This window comes from Erythrolamprus reginae, chromosome 2 (genome assembly GCF_031021105.1).
Source record: "Erythrolamprus reginae isolate rEryReg1 chromosome 2, rEryReg1.hap1, whole genome shotgun sequence".
NCBI lineage: Eukaryota > Metazoa > Chordata > Lepidosauria > Squamata > Dipsadidae > Erythrolamprus > Erythrolamprus reginae.
The window spans coordinates 55,997,872-56,017,702 of NC_091951.1; the positions used below are offsets into that span (position 1 = coordinate 55,997,872).

Below are 19,831 nucleotides of genomic sequence, written 5' to 3' on the forward strand. Positions count from 1 at the left end.
TGCGGAGAGGGGCGGCATACAAATCGCCCGAGTCCACGGAGAGGGGTGGCATACAAATTGCCCCGAGTCCACGGAGAGGGGCGGCATACAAATCCAATAAATAAATAAATAAATAAATAACAAATAAATAAATAAATCTAATAAATAACAACAACAACAACAATAATAAGTGGTCCCAGTGGTACTTGGCACGCTGGGCGCAGTACCAAAGGATCTCAGCGGACATTTGAAAACCATCGGAATTGACAAAATCTCCATCTGTCAATTGCAAAAGGCTGCTTTACTGGGATCGGCAAACATAATTCGCCGCTACATCACGCAGTCCTAGGTGCTTGGGAAGCGCCCGACTGGTGATGAAATACGAAATCCAGCATAGTGATATCATTTGCTGTGTTGTATTGACATAATAATAATAATAATAATAATAATAATAATAATAATAATAATAATGATAATAATGTGCATCCTCCTGGCCCCGCCACAGCCAGGGAGTTGCAAGAGGGGGAGGCGGGTTGCCTGAAGGGAAGCCTCTTCTGGGGGTGGCTGTATTCCACAACCAGCACTGGAGAGTCAGCCCCAGCCGCTTTTCCATTCGCATCGTGGCCATTACCTTCTCAGGCCAGGTGAGGAATGGGAATGTGAGGCCAGACAGTGATGGGACCCAGCGCCCAGCAGGGGGCCTAAAGAGCCGCATGTGGCTCTAGAGCTGCGGGTTGCCGACCCTTGGTCTAAACTATATTTTTTATTTCAGGTTGCTTGTCTAATACGAGTTCCTGCTGAAGTTGTGAAGCAAAGAGCACAAGTGTCCCCGTCTTCTAGTACCTTACGGATCCTTTCTCAAACCGTCTATGAAGAGGTAAGACTGAAGAAAATTGAGGGAGGAGAGTGGATGGGAAGGGGTTCTCTAACGTATTGGAGCTGATAAATAGTATATTCAGGAAAGTTGCTAGGTTTGAAGGGTTGAAAGATGCATCATCATGAGGAGATATTGTGAACACTTTTGAACAATGGGTATGGGGTGATTTGGTTATTTACAACATGGCTGCCATGAGTTAGACCAGTGTTTCCCAACCTTGGCCACTTGAAGGTATCTGAACTTCAACTCCCAGAATTCCCCAGCCAGCGAATGCTGGCTGGGGAATTCTGGGAGTTGAAGTCCAGATACCTTCAAGTGGCCAAGGTTGGGATACACTGAGTTAGACAACCATCTTCAAAGCACCAGTTTGGCAGAATTTTTACCTGCATCCCTTCTTGTCCTCCTCCCACAGGTCAGGCTCATCCCACCTCTGTCTAACGTTTTCTAGATGGGTTTACAAAGTTCTCAAATTGTCCCTTGAAAAAATGTATCTGTCATTATAGAGAGTTAATACCTCCCCTCGGGGCAGGTACTTTCCAGTTCTCACTTGGTTTGATCAACAATTTGCAGAGAAGTTGAGATTGGGTGGCTTGAAGTTATTAAGGCCAGTGGAGGTAATTTATTCAAGGAAAGCACTCACCCTCACCCACCCACCCAGAGAGAGAGAGAGAAAGAGAGAGAGAGAGAGAGAGAGAGAGTGAGAGAGAGAGAGAGAGTGAGAGAGAGAGAGAGAGTGAGAGAGTGAGTTCAGTCAGCTATTTATCGTTAATTTTCACTTAGCCTTCCAAATAAGAATCAATTAGAAGTTCTTAGTTAGACGAAATGGTATAACTGGATGGGAAAAGTAAGAGAAAAACAGTGTGACAGTGTGGAAAAGACTAAGAATCGGGACAGTGGAAAGCTATGATATATTGTAAGTAGATATGTGAATTGTAAAATATGAAATTTGGATGTGGATTTGTGGGGGGAAAATGTTATATTTAAAGAAAAAAACAATAAATAAATAATCAATAATAATAATTAATAATAATAATTTATTAGATTTGTATGCCGCCCCTCTCCGAGGACTCGGAGCGGCAATCACTCAATCGATCGATCAATCAATCAATCAATCAATCAGTTAGAAGTTCTGGTCAGGAATAAGGCATTACTGGTTTAATAAAATACTGTAGGCACCCACACACTGGTACACACTTATATATCCAGTTATCTCTCATTACAGTGTTCCCTCGATTTTCGCGGGTTCGAACTTCGCGGAAAGTCTATACCACGGTTTTTCAAAAATATTAATTAAAAAATACTTCGTGGTTTTTCCCCCTATAACACGGTTTTTCCCACCTGATGATGTCATATGTCATCACCAAACTTTCGTCCACCTTTAATAAATATTTTTTTAATAAACTTTAATAAAGAAATATGGTGAGTAATAATCTAAATGGTTGCTAGGGGGGTGGGAAATTGCAATTTAGGGGTTTAAAGTGTTAAGGGATGGCTTGTGATACTTTTCATAGCCAAAAATAGTGTATTTACTTCCGCATCTCTACTTCGCGGAAATTCAACTTTCGCGGTCGGTCTTGGAACGCATCCCCCGCGAAAATCGAGGGAACACTGTACTAGAACTGGCCGAACACCATGATGAGAGAAAAGGAAGCTCTTATCCAGATAAGAAGCACTTTCTCTTCTCCAGCTATTATAGTTGTCATTACTGGTCCATTGCCAGGCCATTAATGGATTAATTGCTATTTGTTCATTAGTCTCTTCAACTGGCTTCCTTAGATGTTGGCTTTTATGCTTTCCATGGAGTGCATATATATGTGTATATATTTTCCGATAATATCTCTTTGTCTTATGGTGACTGTATAACGGTGTGAGCTCTAACTTTCCAGAAATTTTATTTATTTTTATTACAGCAGATGGGGAAACTTATCTGTGGCAGCTATCTTAACACACTTTTTTTTAAAAAAGAGTAATTAAACGGGAAATTCTTGGCAGTAAAAAAGATGCTGGAGACGAGCATTGCAGGGCCTCATATTGTTTTTATTTTTAATTAGAACATAATTGAATTAAGTTATCTTGAATAACTTCTATGACGTTATATATTTTAATCATTTAATGATTACCATTTTTTTAATTAATTCAGTTGTTTCTAAGTATGATTTAAAACAATTGAGCATTTTAATCATTACATTGGAAAGTAACTGACAATGGCAAACAAAATAGGAAATTTGACACTTTCATGACAATGAAATCAGTATAGTTTTTTTAAAAAAAATGATCTCAATTTATTAAATTTCTTTGCTGCTCATATTGCTGTTAAATCTGTTAAAAGCAGTATATTTCATTTCTCCTAAATTTAACTTACAAGTAGTCCTTGCTTAACAGCCAGTCACTTAATTATGATGGACGCCTCAAAAAGTTACTTGTGACCCAGTTTTGGAGTTTTGATGGCAACACACACACACACAAACAAACACACAAACACACACGGTCACATGACTGCATTTTGGACACTTGACAAGCAGGTTGCCTTTACGGCTGGTTGCAGCATTACATGTCAACATGAGGTGATTTACACGTTGCCTTTTCTGGCTGGTTTCCACTACCCCCCCCTCCAAAATGGCTACTTAATGATGGTGACATTTGTTTAACGACTGCCGTATTTGCTTAATGACCTGGTCTTTACTTAACCATCATTACTAAAATATTTGTAAAATCAGGTCTGTCGCCAGGGTGCCTCAACATACAACTATCATGACTTAAGAGAGAAAAGTTGAATTCCATTACAGTCATAAGCCAAAGTTTACCTCCATTTTATTTTATGATATGTACTTTGCATAACCAGTGACTATAAGCATAAGCAATAGATTTCTTTCTCTCTTGGTTCTTCTAGGTTACTAACTAAATATTATCCCTTCAATGAGCAGCTGTAGCTGACAAACTCATTCAAAAGTGAGATAAAACTCAGGAAGTCAATAGATAGTGTGTTTATAATCAATATTGTCAATTTCCTGGAAGCCATTACATTATCCTCAGTAAAGCTGTTCTGTTTATCATGTAATCCTCAATACGTTGGCAGCCTTTCCTAACAATTTGCAGTAGCTGATCGGTTTTTGTTGATTTCTTTTTAGGGTATCCTAGGACTCTACCGAGGTTATAAAAGCACAGTATTAAGAGAGGTAACACAATTTGCTTTTCTACTTTATTAAGGGGAAAAAAACATAGTTAGGGAACGATAAAAGAATGCTCCTTTACTGAATGGAAAATTAGCCTCATCAAGCAAGAATTTGCATTGGAGACTTCACAATACTTGACTTTGCGTATGTATTGTTGCTCTGTGGCTTTCAGTTATAGCATGATTAGAGACTGGATGAATAAATGAATAGCATTAATAGGAAAAAATGTTAATATACAGTAATTAATCCTGATGTTGCATTGAACACATTTTCTATTATGTAATGGCTTGACCTGGCAAGCTTATTGTAGTCTTCCTACAGTTTTATGCACACATGTAAGTTGCAAAAAAGTAATTACTGCGTGTTCTAAATGATTGAATGAATTGCACAGGTCCCTCAAATACAAAATGAAACCAAGAGTGCTGTAGAAATGCTTCAGATAAATTAAGTGCTTACTTATTATGGGTCTCTTCCTTCCTGCCTAGCACAGAAGCTAATTAAGGAACCAGTTTGGACTTATTAAAAAGTACAATTTGTTCCACAGTTCAAATCCATGTCTTATTTACTTTGCAGTGAATATGTTGAACCAGCAATACTAACAATTTTAGATCCCAATTGATGCAATCTGTATTTTTTATCTGTATAATTTATATGATTTGTATAGATGTCTATCTTACAGACAGCTGACTTAATCTGCCACACACCCAACGATAACCCACTCATAATCAATAGTGGCAGAATTTACCTATTTCCTGACCCAAATGTCTGGGAAGATAGCTAGATCTCCAGTGCCTTGCCCCATTAGGATTAGGAACGAGCAAAGAATGACTTCAATTAAAGCAAAACTACAACAACACAAACAAAAAACCCCTAAATTTAACAAAAAGGCACAGAAAGATGCTTCCAGGCCAAGAGACAAAGTTCACCTACATGATGAACTGCAGTAGTTTTTCCTTGATTCAAAAGTATATTTTATTTTCCTTCTATTATATCCTTTAAAAAGAAGTCTAATCCAACCACAGACTTCCTGTAAATAAAGATTTGATGGCATTCTCTTCCTTTCTCCTCTTCTTTGTCTCTCAACCCCTCCCCTCAATTTTCCTGTTTTGGGGAGTTGGATGAAAAGATTGGGCACCATAAAGCAAGGAGGTTGATACGTTTTGCTTGCTTCAACATAATATAAATTGTGGAAGAATTTGGAGTTTGATGGTTTGGTTTCTTCAAATGCCAATTTCTTCAGTAGTTTATTTTTTCTTTTAATTCTTTTCCTTGATGGGGTTTGATCATCTGGTAATGGCTATCTTGGACTGAAAGAGCATCACAATGATATTTGTTCTCAGTTATATAATTGCCAGAAGTCTCACAGTTCAGTTCCTCTAGTTCAGAGGTCTTCAGCATAACTGGCTGGAGAATTCTGGGAGTTGAAGTCCACAAGTCTCAAAGTTGCCAAGTTTGAGGGCTCCTGCTCTAGTTACTGTTGTGGTTAGCTCTGGCCCAGCTCCTGCCCCAAGGACTGTGGATGTGGGGGAGACATCCACATGCCGCAGGCCTGTTTTGCCCCCCCCCCCCCCCGTGGAATCTGCTGATGAAGGCTCCTCTGACCAAGAAGACATGAGTGACAGGGAGGAGGAGAGTGTGGCAGACAGCTCAGAAGGAGATCAATTATCTAGCTCCTCCTTGGATTCAGAACAAGAGTTAATGATATAGCCACGCATGCGGAGAGCGATGCATAGGCAACAACAACTGAGAGATTATTATCAAAGAAAATGAGGCTGTCTGGTTGGGTGGGGCTGTGGTCATTAGTGAGGCTGCTATAAATAAACCTGTGGGTTTGGCCATTGTGGAGGATTATCTGATCGGTGTGTTTCGTGACTGCTTTACTGACTTTGACCTTTTGTGTGCTGATTTTTCCCCGCTTTGAAACTAAACCAGAGCAAAGTGTGTTTGTGAAAGAAGAAGGACTGTGAATTGCCTCACAGCTGCAAGCTAAGTATCACAGAACTGATAAGGGACTTGTACAAATTACCAGTTTGTTTGGAGACGAGTGCTCTTTGCTGTCCCAAAAGAGGGCTTAGGTTAAGTGAATTTTCATTATAAAGAACATTGTTTTGAATTTTCAAACGTGTGTGTGTCTGATATTTTTACCTGTGAATTTTTGGGAGGATTCTATCAGAAAGCCCGACAGAACAGTTACTGGGGGGAATGGGGATGGGGTGTGCTTTGTTGTAGCACCTCATAAAGTTGTATGAGGAGACACCTGCTTTTCTCGAAAGGGAACACCTTCCACTTCCTTCTTTTCTGTACTTGTTTCCTGGCTCACCAAACACATGTGGCTTGGTGAAGATTCCACTTAGTTGCAAAAAAGAGAAAGAGAAAAAGAAGATGAAAAGGCAAACAAGACTTTTTGATTTCTCTAAGGGGCGCTGGATAAATGTAGTTGGTAAAAAATACTGATTTGATTTCTTTTCTTTTTCTTTTTGTATCCTATCAGATAAAACACACTCTTGCAATTGAATGCTATTCCCTTTCAAAAACGTATTTTGACATGTATCAGGGTGGTAATTAATTTCCAAGCGGGTATCATAGCATAAAACCCAACCCTGCTGAGAGACCTTTGTTTACTGAAAATGGCAACATTTTGTTGGAATTTAATTGGGGCCTTTTCCATTATGTATATTCATAAAAACTTCCTTCAAAACCAATTTCCTTTGAAATATTGCTTCTCGAGGGCGGGAGGGAAGCACCTGCCCAGATAGAATGAGAAACAAATTTGTTGAAATGAAATGCGAGTTTGCTGCAGAATGAAACAAATCACAAATGATCAGTTCTACAATGCTGATAGATTTTTTCCCCTCCTAATGCTGTATGCTTAACTACATTAAAAGGCTGTTTTTTCCCCAACTCAAAATATTGCTGGTTTTGAGGAAACTGACTGTTAAATTGTTTGGCTTTTAAAAAAAATATGGGTACACAAGACACTGGCATGTTGTAAATCCATATTTAAGTTGGATCAAAGAAGAATGAAAGAAAATACAGGCATTGTTATTGTTCTTGAAGTGGGAAAACGTTCCATAATATATGAGAAACATGTTAATTATTGAAGATTTTTTGGGGGAGGGGTTCATGTTGGTTATGGATGGTGATAGGATCGCAATTATATTCACCTCTTTTCTGATAAAGTTTGGAATACTGGACAGGTAGTTCTTCCTTAATGACATTCATTCAGCAACCGTGCTAACTTAATAACAGTGCTTGAACAAGTGATATTTACAATAGGACATTGCAGTTGTGGTTGTTGCAGTGTCCCCACAAGTGTGTGATCACAATCCAGGTGTTTGTCAGCCAGTTGGCGATTATGACATTGCAGAGTCCTGTATTCACCTAATTTTTCCTCTCTGTTAAGAATTCAAACTCTCAACATAAAAGTTAAAAGAAACAGTTTTTAATCAAAGGCAAACCCATAAAATACACATTACTAGTGTTGGGCGAACCGAACCTGCCGTGCTTGATGGAGCCTGACACTCCCCCCCAGTGCTTCAGGATCCCGACCGGCAGCTTCAAGCGGATGGTGGGTGGGAGGAGGAGGCAGGGAGCATTCTGGCCAGAGTGCTCCCCACCCCTCCCGGCCATCGCCCACTTGAAGCTGCTGGCCGGGATCTTGAAGCGCTGGGGGGGGGGTCAGGCTCCATCAAGTGGGCGATGGCTGGCTCCCGGCCATCGCCCGTTTGATGGAGCCTGACAGCTCCCCTCCAGCACTTCGCCTCCTGCCGGGCAAGAGGGCTCGGGAGGCAGATTCTGCCTGCCAGCGATTCAGGATCCCAGCTGGCAGCTTCAAGCAGGTGATGGCCGAGAGGGTGGGGAGCACTCGGAGGCTCAAGCCAGAGCCCTCCCGCCCACTGCAGGGGCAGAGGTGTTGGGGTTGGGGTTGAGGTTCGGGTTTGGGTTCGGCGAACCTACCTACGGGTATGCTCAGGTAAGCAGAACCGGTAGGGGAAAAAATGATTTTTTTTTCTTTTTTTCCCTTCTGGGCTCTGGGTATGTTTTTCTTATCGCAGTAAATGTGGTTGAATGTGTATAATTTTAGAAGACCTGTGCGTGCATGTGTGTGTATACATCTACATATACTTTATATAATAGATAATGTATATTTTTGGGTGCCTGTGTGTAATTTGTATGTACACATATGGCATATATACATAGAATTGAATAGTATATTTTGGATGTTCAGTAATAGTAAATAGATAGGGAAATTGTATCTCTTTGAGGCAAGGAGAGGCCAGGCATCTTAACCCTAACTCAAACCCTTGACGTGAGTGACGTCAAGTTGGCCACCTTTAAGCCATTCACATGACTTTTAAGCCATTCTCTGGTCATATGGCTGGCAAGCCACACCCATAAAATAAGCCATGCCCACAGTGTGGTAGTAAAAATGTTTGGTAGCCCTTTACTGGTCATAAGCATGAAAAATGGTCACAAGTCACTTTTTTCAGTGCACTTATAACTTCAAACGGTCACTCAATGAACACAACAATGTAAGCCATGATGGTTTAGTTTCTCTGTTGAAAATGGCAACTCCAAAATGGAAAAAAAAAAGGTTGCAATTGCAACATAATCATGTCAAGCTGTACAGTTGTACAAAGCCGGGGGAAAAGGAACAGGAGGATGTGTAATGATTCTGTTTTTGGCAGAAACCATGAAGCATTTAAATTCTGGTGAAAATGTGATGCTTTGGAGCTCATAACTATGGTTTATATGTAGTAGTAGGAAAATGACAAATTCGTAAACTCCCATCCAAGTCTCTTCAAAAATGAATATATCTTCTCCTGTGTGACTAGAAGATGAGGTAACGGGCTACAAAAAAAGACCAGGCCTTTTTTCATACCCCATTAAGCTTCCTGATAGTCATTTTTAACAAGGATGGGGGCTTAGCATGTGGAATTATCTCTTTGCTGTGGAATGTTTCCCTGAGCAATTAAAGGCTTATCTTTTTGTTCATTCATTTCAGCTGAATCTTTTTGCCTAATGATCAAGTGTGGTGTTTTTAAATGACTATAAATTGTTCCGATGGCTTTTTTTAAAAACAAAATGAAAAATTATATATTATGTGATCTGTGTATTGAATTGTGCTGGAAGCATCAAGAATCCTGTTGCATGGAATAGAATGGAGACATATTGACACAGCTTGTGCTGGGAACAAAGAGAGTACGAAGGGGTAAGTTAAGCCGCAGCAGGGGGAAAAACTTTCCATGTGGCATTCACACACCATTTTTGGCAAATGTGATCATACTGATAAGGCCAGTGGTGTGGGGAATTGAACGTCCTTGGGCTCATAGTTGGATGATGAGCTGGTGACATCTATAGTTCGTCTGCTGAAAGTTTATCCCAGTAAGCTGAGCCAAGGTTTTCAATGTCTGTAGAATTCATTTTATTAACTATGACCAAGGAGAACATCTGTCAGAATTCCATTATATTTAGTTCATGGGAAAAAGCATAGAAAGGAGGGAATCCCTCTGTTGATCTTCAACGCTCCCTTTACCAGATGTGCAAAATGGACATTATAATGAATGCAGCTGTAGAAATAAAAGGCAAGTTTGGAATTTAATTGCAGTTTTACTGTAGTAGAGGGCTTAATGTGCTGTCCTGTTTCACTATAATGCAATTAAAATTAACATTTTTTCATTAAATTATTGTTTGTAGTGTTGCAAGTTTATATGGATTAGACTTTTAAAAACACCTTTGACTCATAAGATTGTTAATCAGCAATATAGTGAAATGGAATATAAGCACATAAGAAAAAGAAATATTGATTTCTTACTAAGTCGTGATCTTCTTTCAAATTAAGTTACAACTTCAGAGACTTGGTCTTCTGTAGAACATATTATTAAAATACATACTCTCTACAGCAGTTATTCTCAACCTGGGGGTCGGGACCCCTTTGGGGGTCAAACGACTGTTTCACAGGGATCTCCTAAGACTAAAGGAAAAGAGCAATTTCCTATGTTGTTGGAACTAAAGTTTCTATTCTGGTGCCTTGGAACATATTTTTACAATCTGACCAATCAGGTGTTTATAGTGGGGGTGTCACTCTGACCTTCCCGCCAATCAGCTCTGTTGGGAAAATTGGCGCTAGACTTATGGGGGGGTCACCAAAACATGAGGATCGCACATTAGAAAGATTGAAAACCACTGCTCTAGAGGTATGATGTTTTAGTTCCCTAGATAATGCTGCCCAACATCGCTTCCTTTTTCATTTGTTTTCTTCTTTTTTTAATTTTTGGGTCTGCATTGTATTTATGGATTATCCTCATATTTAAGTTATGCTTAAAATACAGTCACTTTAATACTGAAGATCCTTGAGTATCAATTGCTGGAGTAATTATTTGTAGTGCTTGTAGTTGCCACTTGGCTATTGCAAAATGTTTCTTTATAGAATACCTTTGTGAGCAGCATGGTAGCCTAGAGGTAAGCTCTTGCCTCACAATCAAGAGGCTGTGAGTTCAATCCTAGGAAGACAGTTGCCCCCCACATGTCCGTGCAGCCCTTGTGCTGGCCATGCCTATCCCCCTGGCCTTATTTTCAGAATAGGGGTAATGTTAGCCTCCCCCAAAAAAATTAGGTTTGGGCTTATTATGGGATGGGTCCTGTTTTTGGAGAAACACAGTAAAAGACCCACGATCATCTGAGATTGCAGTGACAAATAAATAAAGGAGAACCTCTCGTCAAAACTAGATTCCATTATACTATAGATTGACAGATTTTAATTTCAACTCTGAAGGCTTGCCACAATTTCTTTGACTTTATTTCCATTGAATTGTTTTCATGGTTTTTGCATTACACTGATTTCAGTGGATCTAATCTAAATAAGATTGCTTGGATTTCATTTTTTGTTCTAATGGGTCATGAAATGCTTTCTTTAGCCAAGCAAAGGAATTCTTTCTTGGAATCATATTTGTCCTTGATTTAACTCAAGGGAAAATATGAGTTTTCTGGGTTTAAAAAAAAACATTCAGATTTCAATTAGAGATGCAATACTTGCTTTCTTTAAGAACTTGAATCTCAGTCTCTCGCCAAGCAACCAAAATTTGCTGGGGATGGGAGTGAAATTTCCAAATAATTTAAACCAGCTATAACAACAATGGAGAAAGGAATGTACAGATGAAGGGCTGATGGGAAAGGTAATGAACATGTGACTGTGAATATAAATACACTGTGAAAATTTTATTCTGAAACTCCTTCTAATAGAGTTTCCGTGCGAGTGTATGTCATCTTTTAGGGTTTGGGGTAAAACAAAATATTTGAATTGGATAATTTCTATCAATGAACATACATGACGTTGACTACCAATGTGTTCAAGTGCTTAGTAAACTTATTGCAGTCCTTTGAGACAATTAAATGTGAAAAAGAAGAAGTGATATATTTTCTGCATAATTCATATGCTATTTTGATTTTAATTTGATCTAGGGCCATGGTGACCCCCAACCATAAGTCTAGCGTCAATTTTCCCAACAGAGCTTTAAGCTGATTGGCAGGAAGGTCAGAGGGACACCCACCCCAATGTAAACGCCTGATTGGACAGATTGTAGAAATATGTTCCAAGGCACGAGAATAGAAGCTTTAGTTCCTAACACCATGGGAAATTTGTCTTAGGCGACCCCTGTGAAATGGTTGTTTGACCCCCCAAAGGGGTCACGACCCCCAGGTTGAGAATCACTGGTCTAGGGATTTCATTTGTCCCTCTCTCAACATTCCTTTATTTTAATGAATAGTATTTATTTCGCATACAGCATAGTGTATAGCATAGTGAATGACAATGTTTCTATGATTCTTCTGAAAAATAATTACATTATTAAGTTATGAATTATACCTTTTGTTAAGCCTGTTTCCTCTCTAAGATTCTGGTAGGAGTATTACTGTAGCAATATTCCCTATTAATTGACAAAGAGGAAAAAAATATTTCTTTCTTTCTTCCTTCCTTCCTTCCTTCCTTCCTTCCTTCCTTCCTTCCTTCCTTCCTTCCTTCCTTCCTTCCTTCCTTCATTTATTTATTATATTTCTAAGCCTCCCAACTCTCAACAATAACTATTGTGACAATTCTGTGATGGTGCACTAGAGGGCGCTTAATGCCTAACTTTGTGTAGCTGAAACATTCCCCAAAGAAACATCTTCAACAGAGAAATCCTTCAAACATTTTTTTAAGGGTTTTTTTTTTGCCTTGAGGGAGAGAAATATCTGTTTTAATTGTGACAGATTTAGAAAAACATAATGCTATTTGCATTTGGGTAACAATAAATAATCAGTTTGCTTTTCAATTATGGATTTCAGTACAGGTAGTTCTCGACATAGCCACAATTAAGCTCAGAATTTACGTTGTTAAGTGAGAAATTTGTTGAGTTTTCCCCATTTTACAATTTTCGTTGCCATATTTGTTAAGTGAATCATTTTAGCTGTTAAATTAGTAACACAATTGTTAAGTGAATCTGGCTTCCTTTGTTTGTCAGAAGGTCGTAAAACAAGATTGCGTGACCCTGAGATATTACAAACATTATAAACATTATAAATGTGAACCACTTGTCAAGCGACTGAATGTGAATCACGTGACCATGTTTCAACAGTCATAAGTGTGAAAAAAGGCCAGAAGTCCCTTTTTTCAGTGCGGTTGTAACTTCAAACGGTCGCTAAATGAGCTGTTATAAACCAAGGACTATCTGTATTCCAGATCTTCAGTTCTTTAATTTACCTTTCCTCTTCATTCTGCTCCTCGCCTTCAAATCAACATTTCAGAAGGGGATTGCAATTGCCTCCTTCTTCTTAGATCTGAGGTGAAAAGATGACTGGACCAAGCTGACTTCATGCCTAATTATACATAATTCATACCTAATTAAAGGGTGTCCAGTAAACCTGGAAAACAGGGAAATCAGGGAATTATCAGGGAAATTGGCGGTTCGGGAAATATCAGGGTATTCATTCATTCATTCATTCATTTATTAGATTTGTATGCCGCCCCTCTCCGGAGACTCGGAGCGGCTCACAACAACAAAACACAGTACAAATCCAATGATTAAAAAACAGTTTAAAACCCTTAATATAAAAACAGTTTATATTTAATAAATTACAACACAATAGGTTGGATCTTAAAAGATAATATGATTAGTTGGTGTAAAAATTTTAGGAAAAGAAATACAGTGGTCCCTTGATTTTCGCGGGTTCGAACTTTGCGAAACGGCTATACCACGGTTTTTCAAAAATATTACTTAAAAAATACTTTGCTGTTCTTTTCCCTATACCACGTTTTTCCCCGCCCGGTGACGTCATACGTCATGGCCAAACTTTCGTCTGCCTTTAATAAATATTTTTTTTAATAAACTTTAATAAATAAACATGGTGAGTAATAATCTAAATGGTTGCTAAGGGAATGGGAAATTGCAGTTTAGAGGTTTAGTGTTAAGGGAAGGCTTGTGATACTGTTCATAGCAAAAAATAGTGTATTAACTTCCGCATCTCTACTTTGCGGAAATTCGACTTTTGCGGGCGGTCTCGGAACCCATCCCCCGCGAAAATCGAGGGAACACTGTAGACCTAGATACATGGGAAAGGGTTTGGATATATAATTGGAAAATCACTAAATCTTTTAAAGAAAATCAAATCAAGATGTTTTACAGATGGCACCTTATAGGATTTCAAAGATATTCCCAAGTGCCTCACCTATTTGTTGGAAATGTAAAAAAGAAATTGGCACATACTTTCATGAATGGTGGACATATCCAAATACAAAGTTTTATTGGAATAAGGTGGAAAAATGGTTAAAGGAAATTACAAACAAGGAAATTAGAAAGACCCCAGAATTTTTTTTATTGGGTATTACGGATACTAAGTATAAAAAAGAAACATATTATTTGATAATCCATATTTTAGTAGCTTCAAGGATCATATTTGCACAGAAATGGAAAGAAAAGGAAATTCCAAAAGACGAAGAGGTCTTTAGGAAGATTATGGAATGTTATATAGATATGATGACGAGGCGGTTAAATAACCAAGTGGAAACAGAATTTTATAAAACTTGGGAGAAAGTCTACAAGTGGTGGAACATAAAAAAAGATTCATAAAGATATTAAAATAAAATATTTAATAGTTAAATTTATTAGATGGAATATATTTTATAGTGATATTTGATAGACAAGTTTATTTTTTTAAATTGACCTTAACCATTTTAAGTTTAATTATAATTATATAATTGTTGGAAAGTATTGAAAATTAAGATTTTTTATGTTAGTATTGATTATACAGAGATATTTCATTGATTAGTATACTTTTCTGTATTGATCTAATTAGAATTAGTTTTTTTTTTCTGTATTGAGAAGACTTCTATACTGAGCGGAGCAATTGTAGTTTGTCTTGTTTTGTCTTCTATTTTAAAAACCTAATAAAAATATTTGGGGAAAAAAACAGCCATACATCCCAGACAAACTATGCATAAAACGGAACGGCCAGGGGGAATCAATTTCCCCATGCCTGACGGCAAAGGTGGGTTTTAGGAGTTTGTGAAAGGCAAGGAGGGTGGGGACAGTCCCCTCCTGATCTCTGGGGGGAGTTGATTCCAGAAGGTCGGGGCCGCCACAGAGAAGGCTCTTCCCCGGGTCCCAGCAGACGACATTGTTTCGTCGACGGGACCCGGAGAAGGCCAACTCTGTGGGACCTAATCGGTCGCTGGAATTGTCAGGGAATTCGTGAAAAAAATGGAATAAATCAGGGGGGGGGGAAACAAACTGTATTAAAATGTTTAAAAGACTGGGGAAATCATCTAAAAAAAAAACCCCGGATCACGCAGCCTGGCAGAATCAAGCAATAATGAACATAACTGTGGCAACAACTTGCTTCCTCAGCTACCAATATTTCTTCAGGGCTTAGCTGTTTGATATGACGTCATCTACGACCATGCCTTAACTAGATCGCCAGTTACAGGGAAATGCAGTGTTCCCTCTAATTTTTTTGGGGGGTGGGCGGAAAAGTATAGTGTCTGAGCGGCAGTCCCTTCGGGACTGGGCGGCACAGAAATAATAAACAAACAAACAAACAAATAAAAAACCCACCCTGTTTTGCCTCAGAGAATTTCAAAATAAAATACTGTACTGTGTGTCTATAATAGTGAGCTCATAATAGGGCAACTCTATCAATATCAAAATGCCACTTAAATAGTTGAGCTAGTTTCAAACTAGATTTTGATTTTCTTTCTCTCTTCCTTACTCCCAATCTTTTTCTTTCTCTTTTCCTTCCTCTCTTTTTTCTATCTGTTTCTCTCTTTTCCTCTCTTCCTCTCTCTCTCCTTCCCTCTCACTCTTTCCCTCTCAGCTTCTTGGCAGGTTTGGAAAACACTTGAGTTGATGATGATTTTTAAGTGAGCGATTGCTCACTGCTCAGCTTAGAGGGAACTATGGGGAAATGTCAGGGAAATAGCAGGGAATTTCAAAATGCTTTCCCCCTTGGACACCCTGTAATTAGAACTCCTAGGTTCCCAATTTCTAGCCAGGTACCTGAGCTGCTATACCTGTGATGACAAACCTATGGCATGCATGCCAAAAGTGGCACACAGAACCATCTATCTGTCGGCCGTTGCTCTTTTGTGTCCCAGTGCGCCGGCCAGCTGGTCTTCATGCATGCTGGAGTGCCCGAAACCGGAAGACCAGTGCTCATGCGCATACCGGAAATATGATTTTGTGATTTCTGACGGGCACATGCGCACTGGCCAACTTGTCTTCATGTGCGCATGTGTGGCAGAAACTGGAAGTTCAGGTGGCTGGTGTGCATGCACATGCCAGAAACGGGAAGATTACTTTCCCGGCATGCACAAGCGCACTTGGGGGCTGCTCTTCCGGTTTCCAGCACATGCATTTGAACCGGCCAGCTTGTCTTTGCATGTATAAGGGGTGGACAAAAAAAATGGAAACACCTTGCAGCTCTTCCGTGGAATCCAGATTTGTGAAGCTCCCTTCAAACAGTTTCTGTGGAAACTGGGTTCTGTACGTGTCTATTGAGCTCTGCAGTGATTTTAGGAGCTGTGGTCTTGCGATCCGTTCTAACAATTCGCTTTAGAGTCTGACGGTCTCTTTCAGACGACTTCAACTTTCGATCAGACCTGTGCTTGGCTGAGGATGTTTTCCCTTCTCTTTCAAAAGCAGCCATTACTTTTGAGACATTACCTCTTGAAACGCCAAACATTTGGGCACTTTCTGTTACACTAGCACCTGCCATTCAAGCACCAACAATTTGGCCTCTTTGATAGTCTGAGAGGTCTCTCATTTCTAGAAGGTTATAACTAATTTCCTTAAATTTCTGGGGGGGGGGGGAAGGTAGTTTAAAAAAACATATCAAATAACAGAATTTCTTTTAAAAAACCCATTAAAATATGTCAAGTTTTGATTGATTTGAACATGTTCAAACATTATGATGCCAAAAAGTCAAGTGTTTCCATTTTTTGTCCACCCCTGTATATGTACTCCAGAAACCAGAAGACCAGATGGCCGTTGAGCATGTGTGTGCTGTAAACCAAAAGAGAAGGCGCCTGGCACACACATGCAAACACTCCTGTTTTGGCACTTGTTGCGCTAAAAGGTTCGCCAACACTGTATTATACAAAACTGACTCTCAGCAGTGATTCTTGCCTTATTTTGAAACCCTAAACAATGTGGTTTGAAAGTTTAGACAATTTCCTGGAAGTGTTAAATGCTAGGTGTCATGTCCTAGGCTAACAGCAGGGGGAAACATTTGGCGGGATTGTTCTAGTGTTCTCATTGGTTATTGGGGAGTATAAATATCCTGTCAATTATGTTAGTTACCTCAGTTCTGTTGTTAAATAAAGTTGAGTTGTATCTGCTGTGGCTGTCCGGTGTCTTCACTACACTGGCGACGAAGGAAAGCTGGATCAGAATCCACATTAGTATCTGCCGTCCTGGGAACAAGGACTCGGTAAATAGAGATGTCGACTCAGATAGTTTTCCCCCCATTCAATCCTCAAGGGGAATCGTGGGAGGCATATCTCGCCCGTTTTGAGTGTTTTCTTATATCAAACGATTACAAAGATCTCTCAGGAGACAGGAAACGAGAATATTTCTTAAGTTTTTGTGGGAGACCTTCCTCTCCCTGTTTGCCCCAAAATCTATTCATGATGTGCCCTGGGATGAATTCGTCACAACACTTCAAAACCACTATGCCCCCCCACCGTCTCGCAACGCTAGGCGTTATTTGTTTTACCATAGAAATCAGGCGGAAGGGGAGACAATTAATCAATACATGGCAGCCCTCCATCGTGCAGCCAAGTCTTGCGAGTTTCACGACTTAGATGATTATCTACTAGATCGTTTGATCTATGGGGTGAGGGATGCCAGACTTTGGCGCCGGCTTTTAACCATGACAGACTTGACATTGGCGGCCGCTTTAAAAGAGGCTAGAGCTGTGGAGATGTCTACACAGTCTTTGGCAGAAATGGACCTGCCAGCCGAAACGGCCACTACTCATAGCACTGCAGCTGCAGCCGTGTTGCCACCAGAAATTGAAAACACTTTAAGACAAGAGGAAGAAGAAGTAAATAAGTTAGCCACCTCAGCAAGACAAAGACAGCCACCGTCGGGAGAGCCCCGCCCTGTTGGAGGGTCGCATTTATCATGTGGGGGTTGTGGTGGTGATCACCCCTGATCGGTCTGTGGATTCCGCGATGCTTATTGCCGCCGTTGTGGCAGACAGGGCATATCGCGCGAGTCTGTCGTTTGCGAAGGAATTCATCAAACACTCAGCCATTTTCTGCTCGAGAGTCATTTCCTCCACAACAGAGGGCGTGGCAGAGAGAGTCATTCGGCCGATGGGATTTCTGCAATGCAATCCAGAATGCATCACCGACTCCTCCAATCAGCATTCACCAATCCACACCGCCGTCAGCACAGCAGGGGAAGCTGTCAAAGTCATCAAAGATCTCAGTGTATGTGCGAATTGGAGGATCATTGTGTTCCATGGAAGTCGACACGGGATCGTCTGTTTCTTTAATGTCGTGGAGCACTATCAAGCGACTTTTCTCCCGGATGTCTAAGAGTCGTCTGGGGCCATGTCCTCTTTTCTTAAAGGACTACCAAGGTCAAGTAATTCCAACTGTGGGACAGGGTTATTTTCCCGTGCAGTACAAGGCTTTTAAGGGGCGGTTACCAATTATTATTGTAGATGGCCCATTCATAAGTTTACTTGGATTGGACTGGTTTTCAGCATTGGGGTTCACCATAGAAGGTATTAATGTTGTAAATGATGTGCCCATGTCCCAACAGTTAGACAAAGAGTTCCCTACAGTTTTCGATGGCACCCTGGGAAAATATTTGGGCACCCCGGTCTCATTGACCCTTGATCCTTTGGTTCCTCCGGTTCGCCTGAAGCCACGGCGTGTGCCGTTGGATATTAAAGGCAAAGTTGATGCAGAATTAGATCGCCTGATCAGCCTGGGAATATTAGAGCCGGTAGACCAGGCAAAATGGGAAACCCCTTTAGTGGTAGCCATCAAACAAGACGGATCCTTGCGTTTATGCGGGGAGTACAAGTGCACGGTTAATAGAGCGTTGGCACACCATTCCTATCCTGTACCAATGGTAGCCCATCTCTTACATTCATTGGAAGGGGGGAAAATTTTCACGAAAATTGACCTGTCTCGCGCATACCAACAGTTAGCGGTGGACCCTGAGACAGCTGACTTACAAACCATCATTACCCACCGGGGGGCGTTCCGTTGTACTCGATTACAATTTGGGATAAGTTCTGCTCCTGGAATTTTCCAGGGGCTTATGGAGCGTTTACTGTATGGAATTCCGGGAACTTTGCCCTACTTCGATGATGTGATCATAGCCACGTCATCCCGCCCGGAGTTATTAGAGCGAGTCCGGGCTGTACTTAACAAGTTCCAAGAGGTTGGGTTGTGAGTCAAAACAGGTAAGTGTACATTTGCGTCTCACAGTGTTGAATTCTTGGGATTCCTCATCGATAGTAGAGGAATTCACCCTACCCCTACCAAGATACGGGCTATTACTGAGGCTCCTGAACCAAGGTCCAAAACAGAATTACAATCATTTTTGGGGTTGTTAAATTTTTATGCAATGTTCCTCCCCCACAAAGCATCGATTGTAGAGCCACTGCACAAGTTACCGGCTAAAGGAATTCCGTGGCGTTGGGGAAAAGCGGAGACGAGCGCATTTACGGCCATAAAAAAGGTGTTAGTATCTCATGAGGTTTTAGTGCAATATAGCCCAAATTTGCCATTGGTATTAACGTGTGATGCATCCCCCTATGGTGTGGGCGCTGTACTAGGACACCGTTTGCCTTCAGGAAAAGAGGCTCCTATAGCATTTTATTCGAGGACCCTAGGTCGACCAGAACGAAATTATGGGCAATTGGACAAGGAAGCTTTGGCGTTGGTGGCAGGCGTCAAACGCTTCCATCATTACCTATATGGCCGCCAATTCCAATTAGTCACAGACCACCAACCCCTGTTGGGAATACTGGCGGGAAATCGACAAACGCCCAAAATTCTTTCCCCTCGTTTAAATCGTTGGGCCATGTTCTTAGCTAATTATTCATATGATCTAACCTACCGGCCGGGACGCACTATTCCCCACGCGGATGCGTTGAGCCGATGTCCATTACCCGTGCCTTTAACAGACCCGGCCCCAATTTCCACAGTGTTAGCCGTAGAGTCGTATCCTATCAGAGTATCAGCCGCCACGATTGCTTCCGAATCAGCAAAAGACCCCGTTCTTTCTGTAGTGATGTCATGGATTTT

General features: G+C 40.5%; 1 protein-coding gene across 1 annotated transcript in view; it reads left to right on the forward strand.

The window, feature by feature from the left end:
• The window catches only part of SLC25A26 (solute carrier family 25 member 26), a 173,924-nt gene that overhangs the window by 36,619 nt on the left and 117,474 nt on the right, over positions 1-19,831 (forward strand). The window contains exons 4-5 of the mRNA XM_070738180.1: positions 752-856; positions 3,985-4,032. Of these exons, the coding sequence (XP_070594281.1) occupies positions 752-856; positions 3,985-4,032 (153 nt within the window). The remainder of the gene's footprint in view (positions 1-751; positions 857-3,984; positions 4,033-19,831) is intronic.